A 17,263-nucleotide genomic window follows, 5' to 3' on the forward strand; every position below is an offset into this window, starting at 1 on the left:
AGTCGCACACAACCGTCAACTTTGAATTTTGGTTTATGAGTGATTTTCAGATGATTGTACACGGTTTGGAGGAGTAATTCTTCATTTAGAAAACTTACATCGTTTGGCGCCATCAGAATTGTTTTATGGTATGTGTTATTATATTTAGCAATCAATGCCTTATAGATATTATTCCATTTGTAGCTACCTTGATAGCCGAACTCTTTCCACATCATACTTTTGATGGTTTATGATTTAATTTCTTCAGATTTTGAAATGTCTTATTGAAAAATTCTTTGCCATCATCTGTTTGTAAGTTTTTCGGTTTTCTTTGTGCGTCATCGAAAATGCTTTTCATACTTTTTGTGACGCTGTCTCCTGTTTTGTTTTTAATAGCAACAGCCCATGTTTGCTTCAAAAAAGTGTCAATAACAGTTAGGAGATAACGATATCCCTTATTATATAATTGATAGGGTATCATTTCAACTAAATCGGCTTGCCATAAATCATCTATCCCCTTCATTATCACACGTCGTCTGATAAAATTTTTTCGTCCTTGTCTATGCAACTCTTCGGTGATTTGCCTTTTATCTGCATTTAAGTTGCTGTTGTTGTTGTTGTCACTCATTTTGTTTTATTTTATTTTCAATATATTTAACAATAATGGGGAACTGTACTTTAATTCTTTTCACCTCATCCGTAGGTAGCTGTGTAGAGAGTAATTTAAAGAGAACGTCCTCAAGTCGTTTAATATTTTCTTATAATCGCTCTATATACTTAGTATAAATAACTTGTGAGTAGTCCGCTAAGGATAATTTTATAAAATTCGCACTTTCAGTGACATCTGATTGAAGGTTTGCTTCTAATGTAATTATTTTGCTTTTTATAATATTTATGCTCTGTCTCAAGCTGTTTAAATCAATATCCGTTTTCTCTTGTCGATTTAAGATATATTTTTTTAGACTTGAACCACTTCCTCCTCCTCCTCCTCCTCCTCCTCCTCCTCCGGACGATGAGGAATTAGAGCTTTCACCGAATTTATTAATCTGATTCATTTTATTATATTTGCCTCTCTAAGCTCTTCTATAATGGATATAATTTCGTTTTTGTGATTGGTATTTCCAGCACTCTCGGATGCTAATAGTAAGCGCAATCTCTCAATTAATTCATTCGGATCATCCCAGTACTTGTATCCCCTATCCTCCTTGGAGTAAGATTTTGTTGTTGTTGCTGCTGCTGTTTGTGTTGTAAGCAAGAAACCTTTACCAATAAGTTGTGTTTTCGGTTTGAACAGATTTTTTATAATATGCTAATATTTAAAGGATTTGGACCCCTTAACTTGAGAACTATTCTGGTATTTTCGTTTGTGTGCGTTTGTTCTCAACAGAATATCTCGATAATTTTTCAAGTCCAGATTTGAATAATGCGCGGGCTTCGTGTGAAATAACAATTGAAATAGACCAGGAGTCAATTTTCATTTTTCCTTGTCAATAATAATTGTATTATTATTATATTTAAATTTACTATTAGCAAAATACCATTCACCATTTTCTTTTATATTCAGACCATACAGCATGTCCAATTGTTTTTGACTTTTTAAAAGCTAAATATTACGCAAAAACGGTGATTTCATCGAAACTTTTCTCTTGATTGCAATTTGTTTTTCCTTTTTGATCATATTGTTGTTGTTTTGTTGTTGTTGTTGTTGTTGCTGTTGTTGTTGTGGTTGTTGTTTTGTCTTGTTATATCTGGGATATCTGGGTCCATTTATCAAAAAACTTTTCTCAAGCATAGAATCTCTTTTTTCGATTAATTTGAATCTCTTATAGGGGAAGAAGAAGAAGAAGACTGAGGCAGAGATAAATTTTCTTTTTTTCGTTTTTGGGAGTGTGGAGGGAGAGGGAGAGCAGCAGATGTACTACTCCTAACTACTGCGTTGTCGTCGTGTGCAGGAGTGTTTTCTAATAAATTAGTGTATTTTGCTCTTTGACTATCTAAAAATGAAGTATAGTTTGATAGGATATCGTTGAAAGTATCTATCAAGTCGGGTGGGTTGGTGTTGTTGTTGTTGTTGTTGTTGTTGTTGGTTATTGGAAAACTCGTTATTTGCGGACGATTAAATTCCATATCAAACACATCAACATCATCATTGCCATTGTTAGCAGCAGCAGCAGCAGCAGCATGCTGGGTGTTTCTTCGTTGATAAGGTCTTCTTTTCCTTCTGTTTGCAATATAGGATTTCAATTTTCTTTTCCCCACTTTTATCCCCAAATCGTCGTCGTGGTCGTCGTCGTTGTCGTCGGTGTCTAGTCTTCTTCGCATAACCCTCTTTGGAGAGTATCGTCTTTTGTGTTTAAGCATTTTAACATGTTGTTGCTGCTGCTGCTGCTGCTGTTGATGTCCTTCTCGACGACGACCTCGACGCTGATCATCATATTTTATCAGTTCACGCTTATTGTTGTTGTTGTTGTTGTTGTTCGGGTTAGTCGGATTCTCAACGTTGTATTTATCCGCCTTCTTGTTCTTTTTTAGAAAATTTTCCGCAATCACATTCAAAGGTTTTGTAATTGGTTTAAAGGTATTTTCCAGCATATTAATTCGATCCATTTCATTCGACTTCATGCTCTTCAATTTCTGTGTCAACAACAATCTGGTTTGAACCAGATCATCCAACACTTTAGACTTATTTTTTGATTTCACCAATGCTGCTGTTGTGGTTGTTGCTGTGTTGTTGTTTGTATAAAATACAATTATTTACAAGTAAAATATATGAAATTATCACATATATATATAACATATATATATATATATAGCTGATACGGAGCTGATCCAAAGCTGATGCTGAGCTGATCCAGAGCTGATCCAAAGCTGATGCCGAGCTGATCCAGAGCTGATCGAGAGCTGTGTGTGTGTTTTTATAGATGTATAAAACTATCGAATCCTTTTCTATATCGTCCTTTATCAATATCATTATCTTTACTTATGAGAACAAATTCATATTTTTGCTTCCAGCATTCCTCACAAATTTTTATAAATTGCTTAAAAGTCATATCGCCTATAACATGATCATTGTAAAAATGTTTAATATTCATTTCATCTTGTTTAAAATTTATACTCAAATTAGCGTTGTCACGTATTAAATGTTTTGGTATTTTTGTATGTTTGACATAGATAGAAGGAGTCTATGTGTTTGTGGCGGCCCATACAGAAATAATCCCTTATTGCTTTTTGCTTATCACAGATTACGTCATCAAATATCATAATTAAGTGTAGTCTAGCTCTTTCTGGACTGACGACTTTCTCCTTGTCTGAAAACGTGAACATGTGTATCCCCTTAATTGGTTTAATTCATTTCATTAAATATTGCGGCTAGCTCAAAAGATTGTGTGTTCGTCATAAAAAATTTATATGACGTGATTGCCCGTAGATCAGTGAGAAAACAAAGGGGTTCAAATGGTAACAGTGGGATTTATTCTCGTGGTATTAGTACAGCGGGTGTGTGGCTGGGCTACCTTTGGTATCTCTTGGCTCTGGTTCCGCCGGCTGCTGGCGCTCCTCTTTCTGGCTCCTCGACGCGTTGACTCGGCTTCCACTGGATCCTGGGCTTCGGGACGCTCGTAGTGGCCGCCTCCGCTTGCTTGCCGACGCGCTGCCTCGGGGTCGCTTGATACGCCTTCGACCCGCAGAGAGTTCGGCCTTGAGGGCTTAGGGAAGCGTCACCGTTCTCAGACTAGGGTGAACAAGCCTTGCTCTCCAGGCCGACGCCTTTCGAGGCAATACCTGTCCCTTGCTCTGTCCCGGACGGTCCCGCTAGGTTCTTGCTCAGTTCGCGCTGACAGTCAAGGCTGCCGCCAGGAAGCTGTCTAGCGGTTCACTTCGCTTTACGCCTAGCGCAGTCGAACGTTCCACCCGGCTTCACCCTAATGCGTGACGTCCGCGTCGCTCCTGCGCTCCCCAATGAGTTCCGCGCGGCGATGGTAACGTGGTAACGTGTCGATGTCCTCTGCGCTGTCTTCTGACCAGTATCTCGTCGTTCTGGCACTCGGGGAGTTGGGCGATCGCTGTTCGGGAACTTCGCCGGTAATCGCAGGGCTCTCCAGGCGGCCGCCTCTTGAAACCACAAATCGATCTACCGCTCGTCCGTCACGCCAGGTCCTGCTTGGTCGGGCAAGGTACACTGGGTCGCAGACAACTTTCCTCCCCAAGCTGACGGTTCTTCGTCGTAGGACTCTTTTGCTTGTCTCTGACAGACCCGCCGGGCGACTCTCCAGGGTGTGGTCGTGACAAAGTTGGAAAACAAACGCCTTGACTTAGCCGCGTGACGCCTTCCAGAACTCAGCCACCTGTGTCTCAATTCGGAGATTCCTGATGTCTCAATCCCGAACGTCTCCTTGTGTGCTTCCCACGGCGCTGCTTCCGACGACTCGCTTGGTTGTAGCTCCCTCGTAGATTATTTGCTTGACTAACTGTTTACTTGGTACTTTAACTGATCTTGAAGGTTTGACTCCTCGTGATCGACTGATCCAGCTGCCAGCGCTCTGCTGCCTTATATAGGGCCTCCGGGAACCGTTATTTCCCTATTGCGCACGGCGCGCTGGATCTCTCCACTCTGGGTCCAAAGTCCGTGACTCCTGGTTAACCCACTAGTCCTTCACGTTGAAGGATGCACTTATATCGAATATCTACTGTACCAAGAGTACTTGAATCAAACACACTGTAACACTTTGTTGCAGTGTTTACATAAACAAAGGCTCGGTCAAAAACCTAAGTGGCCGAAACATGAGTCGATCGGCGGCGTACACAGAAAGTGCAAGTGTCAGCACTCTGTTGCACACGCCGGCCGCTCAGCAAAAGTCAAGTACATACATATACCTCCAGACTAAGGGGGACTGACAACTGACGTGAGGCAAGACGGTTGTATAGTCGAGTGCGCTCTGAGATTATCTCGTTTTAAAGTCAGTGTAGCGACGGTCGTTACCTAAAAACTGTGTATAGTGCGAGACACTCCGGGACTAGAGGTACGTACCAGGGCACTGTTCCGGCGGGGCCTCCGAACGTATCCCCAAGTCTTAAACTGGTGAGGCTGCTGTCGGTTCGTGGGCCAGGGGGGGGATCCTCTCCCGCGCCCATCGAGTGAGAGGCTTTCACCTCGAATTCTCTCTCACGCGCACAGCATCCACAAGCTCCCTCCCGCGCGTTTTTTCCCTCATCACTGCAAACAACCAAATCAGCTGTTTACAGTGTTGAACAACGTCGGGGTAGGAGCTTAACAGCGCGGATCCCCGCGCCTAACAGCACATAGTGTTGGAAAGCGCCATAAGCGCGGGCCCAGCCAAAGTTTTTGAATTTTGAATATTCGAAATTCTCCAAATTCTGGCACCGGGATTCAGGGACGGCAAAAGGCAGAAGGCCAAGGATCGGGCTAAATTCCAACCCCTCCGCCGCGGCGGTGTCTATCAAAAGGGGCACTGGGGACCGAAAAGGGGCGGTATATCCCCCATCGTAAGCCTAGGGGAAATCTGTGGCCAGCGCGGGAGCCTCCCTCGAACAAACCGGGTAGCCCGAGATGGAGGAGGCTGAAAACCCTTTCGCGGGCATACCAGTGGTGGCAAGATCTCCCCGCCAGCCGAGGGAAGATGGGACCGACGGAGTTGCAGCGGCATTTAAGAAGGGCAGCAAGCTCGCCCGCTCGCCGGCACCTTCGACAACCCAAGTTGATGAGCTGATCGTAGACACCGAGGAAGCTAAGGATACCCCTAAGAGGACGCGTGATCCTGCGAGCCCAGCTAACTCGCAGAGGACAACGCCGGCCAAAAGGAGCAAGGCCTCCCACGAGGCAACCTGTCTGGAGGATCTCTTGGAGCTGGGGAAGCTTCTGCAGGAGGTATCCACCAAGATGATGGACAAGACGGCGCGCCACATAACTGTCGCCACGAGGGAGGCGTTCGTGCGCATGAAGGCGCTTCACACGAACATCCTAGAGGCGAACAGAGAGGGCGGCAAGGACGACAGTATCAGGGTGAATAAGCAAGATGCTGCAATTGTGTGCGTGAAATGCTCTCGAAGCCTGCAGAGCGCCGACAAAGAACAGCAGACAACGCCTGTCTGAAGGAGAGATTCTGCAGCGCAAACGGAGCCTTGGCGAAGGATAAGCCAGCCGACTGTGGCTGGAGGAACCGTGGTTCAAGTGGCCCCACCATCCACGCGCCCAACGCAGCAGAAAAGTGCCAAAGCTTCCAGGAGCACCCGAAAGAACCCGCCAAAAGGGCCACAAGAGAGAGATGCGACGCACGCTGGCGCCAGTAAGACTGTGAGCCCGGCAATTCCGGTCGCTGAGTGGGAGGTGGTCAAGAAAAAGCCGAGGGCCACGCGTCGCGCCAGACCCGACGCCGTCGTTGTCCAGGCGAGCGGGAAATCGTACAGCGAGGTGTTAGCCATGGTGACTCGAAGGGAAGATAAACAGCTGTCGGACTTGGGAAGCTGTGTATCCAAGGTACGTCGCACCATTAACGGCAACCTACTGCTCGAGGTGGCCAAAGGCAGCGCAGAAAGTGCAGAAGCCATGAAGGAGAGCATTGCGAGGGTGTTAGGCGACGCAGCATCAGTGCGAACCATGTCGGACGAGACCAAACTGCTCGTCCTGGAGATACGAGACATCGACTCCATCGCGACGGAGCAGGAAATCTGCGCTGCGATTGCGAGCCAGTATGGTATCGACGCGGAGCGCATCAGAGTTCGGAGTCTGCGTCGAGGCTACGCGGAGTCGCAGCTAGCTGTGATCAGCTTGCCCTACTCCCTGGGGAAAACCGTCCTCCATCGTGGCGAGGTGCGGATTGGATGGACCATCTGCAGGATCCGGGAAAGAACAGGCCCCCCAAGATGTTTTAAATGCTTGGAATCCGGGCATATTGCAGTTAACTGCAAGAGCCTAGTGGACAGGAGCGATTGCTGCATGAGATGTGGTGAAAAAGGGCACAAGGCAGCCAAGTGCAGCAAGGAGCCTTCATGTTTATTCTGCTCTGCGGCAGGAAGAAAGGAGACCAGGCACCAGGCAGGAAGCAGGCTCTGCCCAGCCACAACCAGCGGGACAGGGAGACCTCGGCCGTCATGCAATTGATTCAGCTAAATTTGAACCATTGTAGTGCCGCGCAGGACCTCCTGAAGCAGACGGTGCGTGAGCTGGGTTCTGAGGTGGCGATACTAAGTGAGCCATACAGAGTGGAAAGCAGCAGCGATTGGGTCACGGATCGCACAGGCAAAGCTGCACTGTGGCTCTGCGGCGTGAGTGTTCCACCAATGCGGGACACGATGGCAGTAGAGGGATTTGTCCGAGCGAACGTAGGCGGCACATGGATCTACAGCTGCTACCTGGCCCCCAGTCTATCACTGACGTCCTTTAGCAGGATCATGGACGAGCTGATCAGCGACCTAAGAGGAAGGAGCAACGTGGTGATCGGAGGCGACTTTAACGCCTGGGCCGAGGAATGGGGCTCCCTCTATACCAACGGCAGGGGGCGCACCATCCTTGAAGCAATTGCGTCTCTGGACATCGTCCTGTTGAACGAGGGCTCCCAGCACACCTTCAACAGAGCTGGGGCCGGTTCAATCATCGATCTATCGTTCGCGAGCAGCTCGTTATCCCGTAGCACACGCTGGAGGATAGGCGAGGTGTTCACTGCCAGCGACCATGAGGCCATCCTGCTGACAGTTGGCGGTCCACCGTGCCAAAGCCAGCCGATGACCGGGCCAAGAAAAGCCTACCGCCAGGACACCTTTAGAACACAGACCTTCGCCAGCGCACTGGAGGGATTGGCTGTATCTGAGCTGGACTCGGCAGATGTAGCAGCGAACAAATTGGCAGCCAGACTGGAGGAAGCCTGTGACCAAAGCATGCAGCAGCGTAAGACCTTTCGGAAGCACCACGCGCCAGTGTACTGGTGGAGTGAGGAAATCGCTAGCTTGCGCAGGACCTGCCTTCGAGCCAGGAGGTTAGTCCAAAGGGCGAGAGGCACCGCAAACCTTTCTGCCTGCAACTCTAGCTTTAAGAGTGCAAAGAAGGCACTCAAACTGGCGATTCGGGACAGCAAGAGGGAGAGCTACCTCAAGCTCTGTGACGAGCTGGAAAACGACCCATGGGGAAGAGCCTACAAGACGGTGGCAAGCGTGTGAGTGCCGGCAACAGGTCGCCTACTGACCCAGCGGTCCTGGAAGGCATTGTCCAAGTGCTGTTTTCAGAGGGTCGCCGCCATTGCATCCCCCGATGGACGCGACAAATTGGGAGCCAGATATGTCCGGTCACGGAGACGGAACTATTGTCTGCGGCAAGGAACATGAAGAGCAAGAAGGCACCCGGGCCGGATTTGGTCCCGAACAGGGCAGTGAAGACCCTGCTATCCCTCCATCCGGGCGTGGTAGCATCGCTCTACAACACGTGCATGCTGGAAGGGACCTTCCCCGACAGGTGGAAGCGCCAAAAACTTCTGCTCCTGCCGAAGCCAGGGAAACCAGCGGGCGAAGCTTCTTCCTATAGACCCATCTGCCTGCTGGACACTATAGGCAAGGTCTTCGAAAGGGTCATTGCAACAAGGCTTAACGCAGCTATGGAGGACGCCGGTGGACTGTCTTCCAACCAGTACGGTTTCCGTAAAGGGAAATCTACACTGGACGCGATAGAGAGGGTCACCAATATTGCTGCTAAAGCCATCGCGGGTACCAGATGGAAAGGTGGGACGAAAAAGTATTGTCTAGTGGTCACGCTGGACATACGGAACGCGTTCAACACAGCCGATTGGGGGAGGACACTGGAGGCACTACGGTCCTTCAACATCCCGGATTACCTGCTGAATGTAGTGCACAGCTACCTCAGCAAAAGGGAGTTGGTCCTAGATACCTCTGTGGGCCCCAGGACGTACGAGGTGACAGCCGGTGTTCCTCAAGGCTCGGTACTGGGCCCTCTGCTTTGGAACACGATGTATGACGGTGTTTTGAAGCTCCCACTGCCGAGCAGCACCGACATTGTGGGCTTTGCGGATGATGTCGCGCTGGTTGTGGTGGCCAAGGAAGTTGCGGCCGTGGAGGCAGCTGCAAACTGCGCAATTCGAGCAGTGGAGGAGTGGCTCGCAGTGGCGGGCCTAGAGCTGGCCTCTCACAAAACTGAGGCGGTGCTGATTTCAAGCAGGAAAGCAGTGGAGTCGGCGCATATCCAGATCGGAGGGTCAACGATAACTTCTCAGCGTGCCATAAGGTACCTGGGAGTCATGCTGGACACCCGCCTCTCCTACCGCGAACACCTGGAGTTCGTAAACAAGAAGGCAAGCGAAACCACAGGATCGCTCTGCAGGATCCTGCTGAATACCAGGGGACCGAAGCAGGACAGACGCAGGCTCCTCGCGACTGTTGTCAAGTCGCAGTTGCTGTACGCGGCTCCAGTGTGGGCTGAGGCCACTGCTGTGAGTAGCTACATGCGAGGTGTTAACTCGACGTACCGCCTGTGCGCCGTTAGAATTTCGAGTGCCTTCAGGACGATCTCGGACGACGCAGCCCTTGTCATCGCAGGCCAAGTTCCCCTGTGTGAACTGGTGCGGGAGGCCAAGGAGATTCGCGCGGCTCTAGCAGGCGAACAGGCGGACCGCAGTACCAAGACCGAGGTGAAGAGAAGAGCCAGGATGCAGAGCGTCGTCAACTGGCAGGCAGCCTGGGACATGTCCAGCAAGGGTCGCTGGAAGCACAAGCTCATCCCCAGCATAGAGCCATGGCTAAGTAGGAAGCACGGCCAGGTGGATTTTTACCTCACGCAGGCGCTGAGTGGACACGGCTGCTTCCGAAGCTTCCTTAAGCGCTTCGGGCACGACACGGAGGACGGTTGCCCAGAGTGCGGCAGCGGCATTGTCGAGGACGCTCAGCATGTCCTTTTTGAATGTCGCCGCTTTGGCTATGACCGCCAGATACGCACGGAGACCACCGGGGCAAGAGTTCGGCCAGAAACCTTTGTGCCCCTCATGCTGCTGAAGGAGGCGAATTGGGAAGCGACGGCAGCCTACGCAGCGAGCGTACTGCGAACGCTGCGTCGCACCGATAACGAGAGGAGAGAAGTAACAGCCTAGGTGGCTACCATTGCGCGAAGCAATACCTTGCGGTGATACCGCGCAACCACGGCCCCCTACTCCTGTTCTTGAACTCACTTTTAATGTATATAGTTGTATGAAATAAATGAATAAAAAAAAAAAAACTAAGTGAGCATAGCTATATACATAAGAATATATAGGCCGTCTCTCCGCTGCCGCTGTTGGCAGCGCCGCTATGAGACTTAGACCTCCTTAGCTCCTAAGTAAATTAAGTTTGTCAAGAAACTATTTTGAGCTCAGAGCGGCAACAACGGCTGCTCTGCTCCAAATAAAATACAAATAAAAATCATCCAAATGAATATCAAACCTAAATGAATTGGACTTATATTATTTGGGGTATATGGAAAATCCTACTCGTTTAAACATATTACAACGTACCGCTTCCAATCGATGCTCCGCCCACTGCTGCCATCCCGCTGATTCCCGTGATGCTTGTGGCACGCCTGTGTGCCGCTCCTCTGTCGAGATGTGGCACTTCCTCTCCCGGTCCAAAGTTCACGGGAGAGTCCAAAGTCCGTTGGAGTTCCGTTATCCTGTTCTTGCACACGGCACTCTTGCCTTGTCCGCGAAGTCTCCATTCTCTCTCTCGCTTGGTCTCCAAACTCTCTCGCTCTCCGTCCTTAATCTCCAAACTCTCTTGATCTAAACAAAGCCCATTGGTCTCAGGTATCAAAATATTTAAACAAATTACGGGATAACCTAATATTTATAAAGCAAAGGTACGACTTAACAATTTCAGTACCAACTATCCTTAACACACCTTTGAAGATAGAAGCTAGAGAAGAGTCAGAATCATCAGATTCTCTAAAGATCCCGATATAGAAGAAAAAGATATAAACAACCTCACTATTCCGGCAGTCCTTATTCAATCTGAATTATCAGACCAGGAATCGACCGACTCGGATTCTCACAACAGCATTGTAGAAATAAATCCAGTCAAAATGGCACAAACTAATATTGATTTTATTAATACAGCATCCAAGCTTATACCAGTTTTCGATGGTAAAGCTGAAAGCTTAACAAGTTTTATGGATGCATTAGAAATAATAGAATCAATAAAAGGCGAACACGAACAATTAGCAGTTTCCATTATAAAAACAAAGCTAAAAGGTGTCGCCAGAAATCTAATCGGAAATGAAACAACAATAGCTGAAGTCATTTCCAGATTAAAAAACAACGTCAAAGGCGAAACTGTAGAAGTGTTGTCAGCAAAACTGATGAACCTACAACAAGGCAACAAAACTGCCAACCAGTACACACAAGATGTTGAGCAGATGACGAAATCTTTAGAAGGTGCAATTATAACAGATGGCTTATCCCTAGAGTTAGCCAGAAGTGATTCCACTCGGCATGCAGTGAAAGCAATGACTAAAAATTGCACAATCGATAGGGTAAAAACTATCATGCAAGCTGGTACCTTCAATACAATGAATGAGGCCATATCCAAATTTGTAAACAGTTGCACAGAAGCAACCGGACAACCAAACACTGTCCTATATTACAAAAATTACCCGCAGCGCGGTGGAAATCGCGGACGAGGTAATAATCGAGGTAATAATCGAGGTAATTATAACAATACCAGATATTATCAGAATAACGGATATAATCAAAACAATGGTTATAACAGAAATAACAATAACCAAAATAACAATTATTACAGAAACAACAACCGTGCTGGAAACACCATCGGCAGAAACAGCCGTGGGGGAAACAACAACAACCACAATAACAATGTTAGAGTAGCACAAACAAATTCGGGAAACTCCCAACCACCTTTAGATACACGACAGTAAACAACATCAAAATTCACACTCTAAATCTCAGTCAAAATACATTTGTCACTTTCATGAACGTAGCAACAGGAAAATAATTAGTTCTCTTACTAGACACAGGTGGGGAAATATCCTTATTGAAGGAAAATTCCGATAATTTTCAAAACATTCAAGATAGTCACATCATAAACATACAGGGTATAAGTCAGGAAGTTACCAAATCAAAAGGCTTAACTTCTATTGAAATTCAAACTTCTAAGTACATAATTCAACATGATTTCCATATCGTAAATATGCAATTCGCTATTCCTTGTGATGGAATACTAGGAATCGATTTTAGCCGTCTGAAGACTGGCTTATAATAAGACCAAATAACGTAAAACATCCAATTTATGTTCGAATAGCATACAGTTCTGGCAACAACTACCTGATTCTGCCAGCAAGATCCCAAGTCGTCCGAAAAATCGAAATAAATTCAGAAGAAGACAGTGTATTAATTCCGAATCAAGAAAGTCAGCATGGTATCTATATCGCAAATACCATAGCAACAGTCCAAAATGTATATATAAGATTACTAAATGCTACAAACACAGATCAAGTAGTCTATATAAAAAACATTCATCATGAACCACTTTCAAACTACGAAATAGTAAAAACGGACTTAGAAGACAGACAGAAAATTGTATTATCCCAAATTGCAAAAAACTTCCCGCCTCAATTCAATGAACAACTTACAGCATTATGCGCCCGAATCGATCACTACCAATAATTTTTAAAAACAAAAGTTGAGATTAATTGATGATGAACCCGTATATATAAAAAATTATAGAAATCCTCATAGTCAACAAGACGAAATTCAAAAACAAGTCCAAAAACTCATCAATGATGAAATAGTGGAACCCTCTGTATCCCCTTATAATAGCCCACTTTTGTTAGTACCAAAAAAGTCACTTCCAAATTCGGAAAATAAAAAATGGCGATTAGTAATTGACTATCGTCAAATTAATAAAAAAACTCTTGTCTGATAAATTTCCACTCCCTAGAATCGATGATATTTTAGATCAACTAGGTAGAGCAAAATATTTCTCATGCCTTGACTTAATGTCAGGCTTTCATCAAATTGAACTGAAAAAAAGTTCACGGGATATAACATCTTTTTCAACAAACAATGGTTCGTATCGCTTCACGCGATTACCATTCGGCTTAAAAATAGCGCCAAACTCTTTTCAGAGAATGATGACTATAGCTTTCTCTGGATTAGAACCTTCGCAAGCATTTCTTTATATGAATGACTTAATAGTCATAGGTTGTTCCGAAAAACATACGCTCAAGAACTTAACTGATGTTTTCGAGAAATGTAGGAAACACAACTTGAAGTTACATCCTGAAAAATGTTCCTTTTTCATGCATGAAGTCACTTTCTTAGGACATAAATGCACAGATAAAGGAATCTTGCCCGACGACAAAAAATACGACGTAATTAAAAATTATCCAGTCCCACATGATGCGGACAGCGGTAGAAAATTTATTGCATTTTGCAATTATTACCAACGTTTTATAAAGAATTTTGCTGAATACTCCCGTCACATAACAAGATTATCTAAGAAAGATGTAAAATTCGAATGGACAACACAATGTCAAAACGCCTTCGAACATCTTAAATCAGCATTAATAAATCCCACTCCTTTGCAATACCCAGATTTTAGCAAAGAATTTTGCATAGTCACAGATGCTAGCAAATACGCTTGTGGAGCAGTCCTAACTCAAAACAAAAATGGACTACAGCTTCCAGTGGCATACGCATCAAGATCCTTTACGAAAGGTGAAAGCAACAAGAGCACTACAGAACAAGAATTAGCATCCATTCATTGGGCAATAACACACTTCAGACCATATATTTATGGTAGACACTTCACTGTAAAAACAGACCATAGAGCACTTACCTACTTATTTTCAATGGTAAATCCCAGTTCCAAACTAACACGAATAAGACTTGAATTGGAGGAATATAATTATACGGTAGAGTATCTAAAGGGTCAAGATAACTAAGTAGCCGATGCGCTCTCTAGATTAACCATCACAGACTTAAAAAATATACAAACAAGCAATACCATTCTGAAAGTCACTACCAGAAACCAAAGTAGACAAAAATCCTGCGCAGGAAAAGATCAAATAGAAGTGCATAAGCAATCTATAGAAAAAGCTTCAAAGCCCAACTATACGTTGAAGTCATTAATAATGATGAAGTACGTAAAATAGTGACCTTGCATGTAAATAATAAAATGTGTTTATTTAAGCACGGAAAGAAAATTACAGCAAGTTATGATGTTAGCGATTTGTATACTAATGGAACCATTGACTTAGGTCAATTCTTTTAAAGGCTTGAAAAGCAGGCCGGTATTCACAAAGTCAGCCAACTCAAAGTGGCACCGTGGGTAAATATCTTTGAACATGTTTTAATTGATAATTTTAAAATGATGGGCAATAATATATTGAAATCATTGAGAGTAGCGCTACTCAACCCGGTGACCGTAATCAAAAACAAGGAAGAACGCTTTAGTCGAGTACCTCGACTATCAGATACCCGTTACTCAGCTTAATAAAGATATGCAAGTAGCAAAGCGAGATTAAAATGCGCCACCTACCGGCGGTATACAGATTAAAGCGTTATGGGCGTTAGAGTGGGCGTGGCAAATTTTTTTTTGGACCAATCGATAGGTATTGTCGAGACCAATACATTTCAGTTAAAATTTTAAATTCTAGCATAAAAATTGTGGGCGTCGCAGGTTTTCGCGGCTTGTGGGCGTTAAAGTGGGCGTGGCATATTCGCGTAACAAACTTGCGCTGCGTATAGGGCTACGGAATCTAAATCGGAAATCCCAATTCTCTATCTTTGATAGTTTCCGAGATATCCACGTTCATATTTACGAATTTTTGAAGTATGTGGGCGGTTTATGGGCGTTAGGGTGGGTCGATCGGGTCCAGAGACACTATTACTGGAAAAATATGTCCAAAGACATAAAAGAGCACATAAAGAAATGTCCTAAATGCGAAAAGTCGAAAACGACTAAACATACTAAGACCCCACTAACTATAACCGAAACTCCACAAAGAGATACTATTGTAGATACTATTGGTCCACTTCCAAAATCTAATAATGGAAACAAATACGCAGTAACACTCATCTGCGATTTAACTAAATACCTAGTAGCTATACCTATACCAAATAAAAGTGCAAATACAGTAGCAAAAGCTATATTTGAAGATTTTATTCTAAAGTACGGTCCAATGAAGACGTTCATTACGGACATGGGGACAGAATATAAAAATTCAATTATTGAAGATCTATGTAAATACTTACATATTAAAAACATAACTTCAACTGCACACCACCACCAGACTGTAGGTACCGTGGAGCGAAGCCACAGAACACTCAATGAGTTCATTCGTTCATACATCACAGTTGACAAAACAGATTGGGATGTATGGCTACGATTCTTCGTCTATTGTTTTATTACAACCCCATCTATGGCACATGACTATTGTCCATATGAGCTAGTTTTCGGTAAAACTTCAAATCTACCAAAACACACAAAACACTAGTTTAGATTTCGATTTAAAAATAGGAGATCAGGTTTTATTGAAAAATGAAACAGGACATAAGTTAGATTCGAAATATACAGGTCCTTATAGGGTAGAACAAATAGGAGATAGAGATAACATAACTATAATAAATAAATACTCCTTATCTCATAATCAATTTTTATTCCATAAAAATATTTCACGTATGGCCATACATAATATAAGAGCATATAAAAATAACCATTTCTAAAATAAGTATACACAAAAAAAAATATAGAAAAACCAATTAAAAACAAAAAAAAAAAATCCTTAATCTTAGTGCTATAAATAATATTAATTTTCTCAAAATTTGCTCAAAGAAAATACATCCATTATATTACGTTATTTTTCAAAAGAAGGGAGATGTAGTATGCACTTATATCGAATATCTACTGTACCAAGAGTACTTGAATCAAACACACTGTAACACTTTGTTGCAGTGTTTACATAAACAAAGGCTCGGTCAAAAACCTAAGTGGCCGAAACATGAGTCGATCGGCGGCGTACACAGAAAGTGCAAGTGTCAGCATTCTGTTGCACACGCCGGCCGCTCAGCCAAAGTCAAGTACATACAAGTTATCCAACCCGTAAAACGGTTCCACTTATGGAATTTATAAACAAATTTTTGAATTCAATCTCAGCTATGTTACCCTTGCCTTCAGCGACATTGCCTTTGCCTTTGTCTAAGATTCTGCCTTTGCCTTTGCCATTCACTTCGAGGGCCGCGCTTGACCGTCTTGCTAAGATAAATAAACCAATCCTAAAGTACACAAGCTTCCGTTCGAAGCCCAAACTTTTCCGTTCAAAGCCCACACTATTGCGTTCTAAGTTCAGAACATATTGCGTTCCGATTTTCAATCAAATTGCATCGGTCAGCATAATTTCATTTCACAACGAGATGCGACAGTTTCAGCATAAGCTTTTATTTTAAACAAAAATTAAAGTTCTGGAAGCTTAAGAAAAGGAAAGCTTCTGGCCGAGGTTCATTGGATAATTTTTTAGAATTAAGATTCAGTCCTATTTTATCCGAGACCGCGATCGATTCACAATTTTAAAAAAGTGTCTTGTATTAATTGAATTTAAGAATAAAGGTTTATCACCCAATTTTAAAAATAAAAAATAAATTTTTTTAATTCATCTATTAACGACGAATTTAATTGGCGCCCAACATGGGGCCGCGTTATTTAAAAAGTTCCAAAAAAAATTTAATGAAAAATAAGTTAAATATAAACGGAGCTCGCGCGGCCAACAACTCAATATTTCTAGTGGAGAAATTAGAAAATCCACCAAACATAACAACAAAGTGACAGTGGTCGTTAACAATAATTAAATGGAAATTAATAAATGAAATAATCCATTTAAAGGTGAAGTTTAAAAAAAGGGTGGACCAAAATCTTAAATAAAAAAATACAAGAACACAAAATAAAGCAAAACCAGAAACGCACTTAACACAAACAGTTAAACAAACCAGCTCTTACAACAATAACAACAAAATCACAACTCGCTTAAACAGGAAAAATTAAAGAAGGAAGGAAGGGCATTCTATTGCCAATAATTTCTACTGAATCCAGGAAGGAAGATCAACCCACAACCTCACAGAAGGAAGACTCCATCGGGACAGTCTCGTGAGAAATTAATTTTCAATAAAAAAAATTATTAAAAAATTATAATCTAAGATCAGGGAATTTAAAAAAAAAAAATAATTTAAGATTTAAACATTGATAGAAAGTAAGATAGATTCACGATTTAATAAAAAATATTAAACAA

At 43.7% G+C, this 17,263-nt stretch overlaps 1 protein-coding gene across 1 annotated transcript; it reads left to right on the forward strand.

The window, feature by feature from the left end:
• The first annotated feature begins 6,984 nt into the window (after positions 1–6,984).
• Positions 6,985–8,148, forward strand: LOC136117574 (uncharacterized). Its single transcript, XM_065868549.2, has one exon. It carries the CDS (start codon positions 6,985–6,987, stop codon positions 8,146–8,148), a length of 1,164 nt encoding a protein of 387 aa, XP_065724621.2.
• Positions 8,149–17,263: the final 9,115 nt, after the last annotated feature.

The sequence above is a fragment of the Drosophila suzukii genome, chromosome 3 (assembly GCF_043229965.1).
Source record: "Drosophila suzukii chromosome 3, CBGP_Dsuzu_IsoJpt1.0, whole genome shotgun sequence".
Lineage (NCBI taxonomy): Eukaryota > Metazoa > Arthropoda > Insecta > Diptera > Drosophilidae > Drosophila > Drosophila suzukii.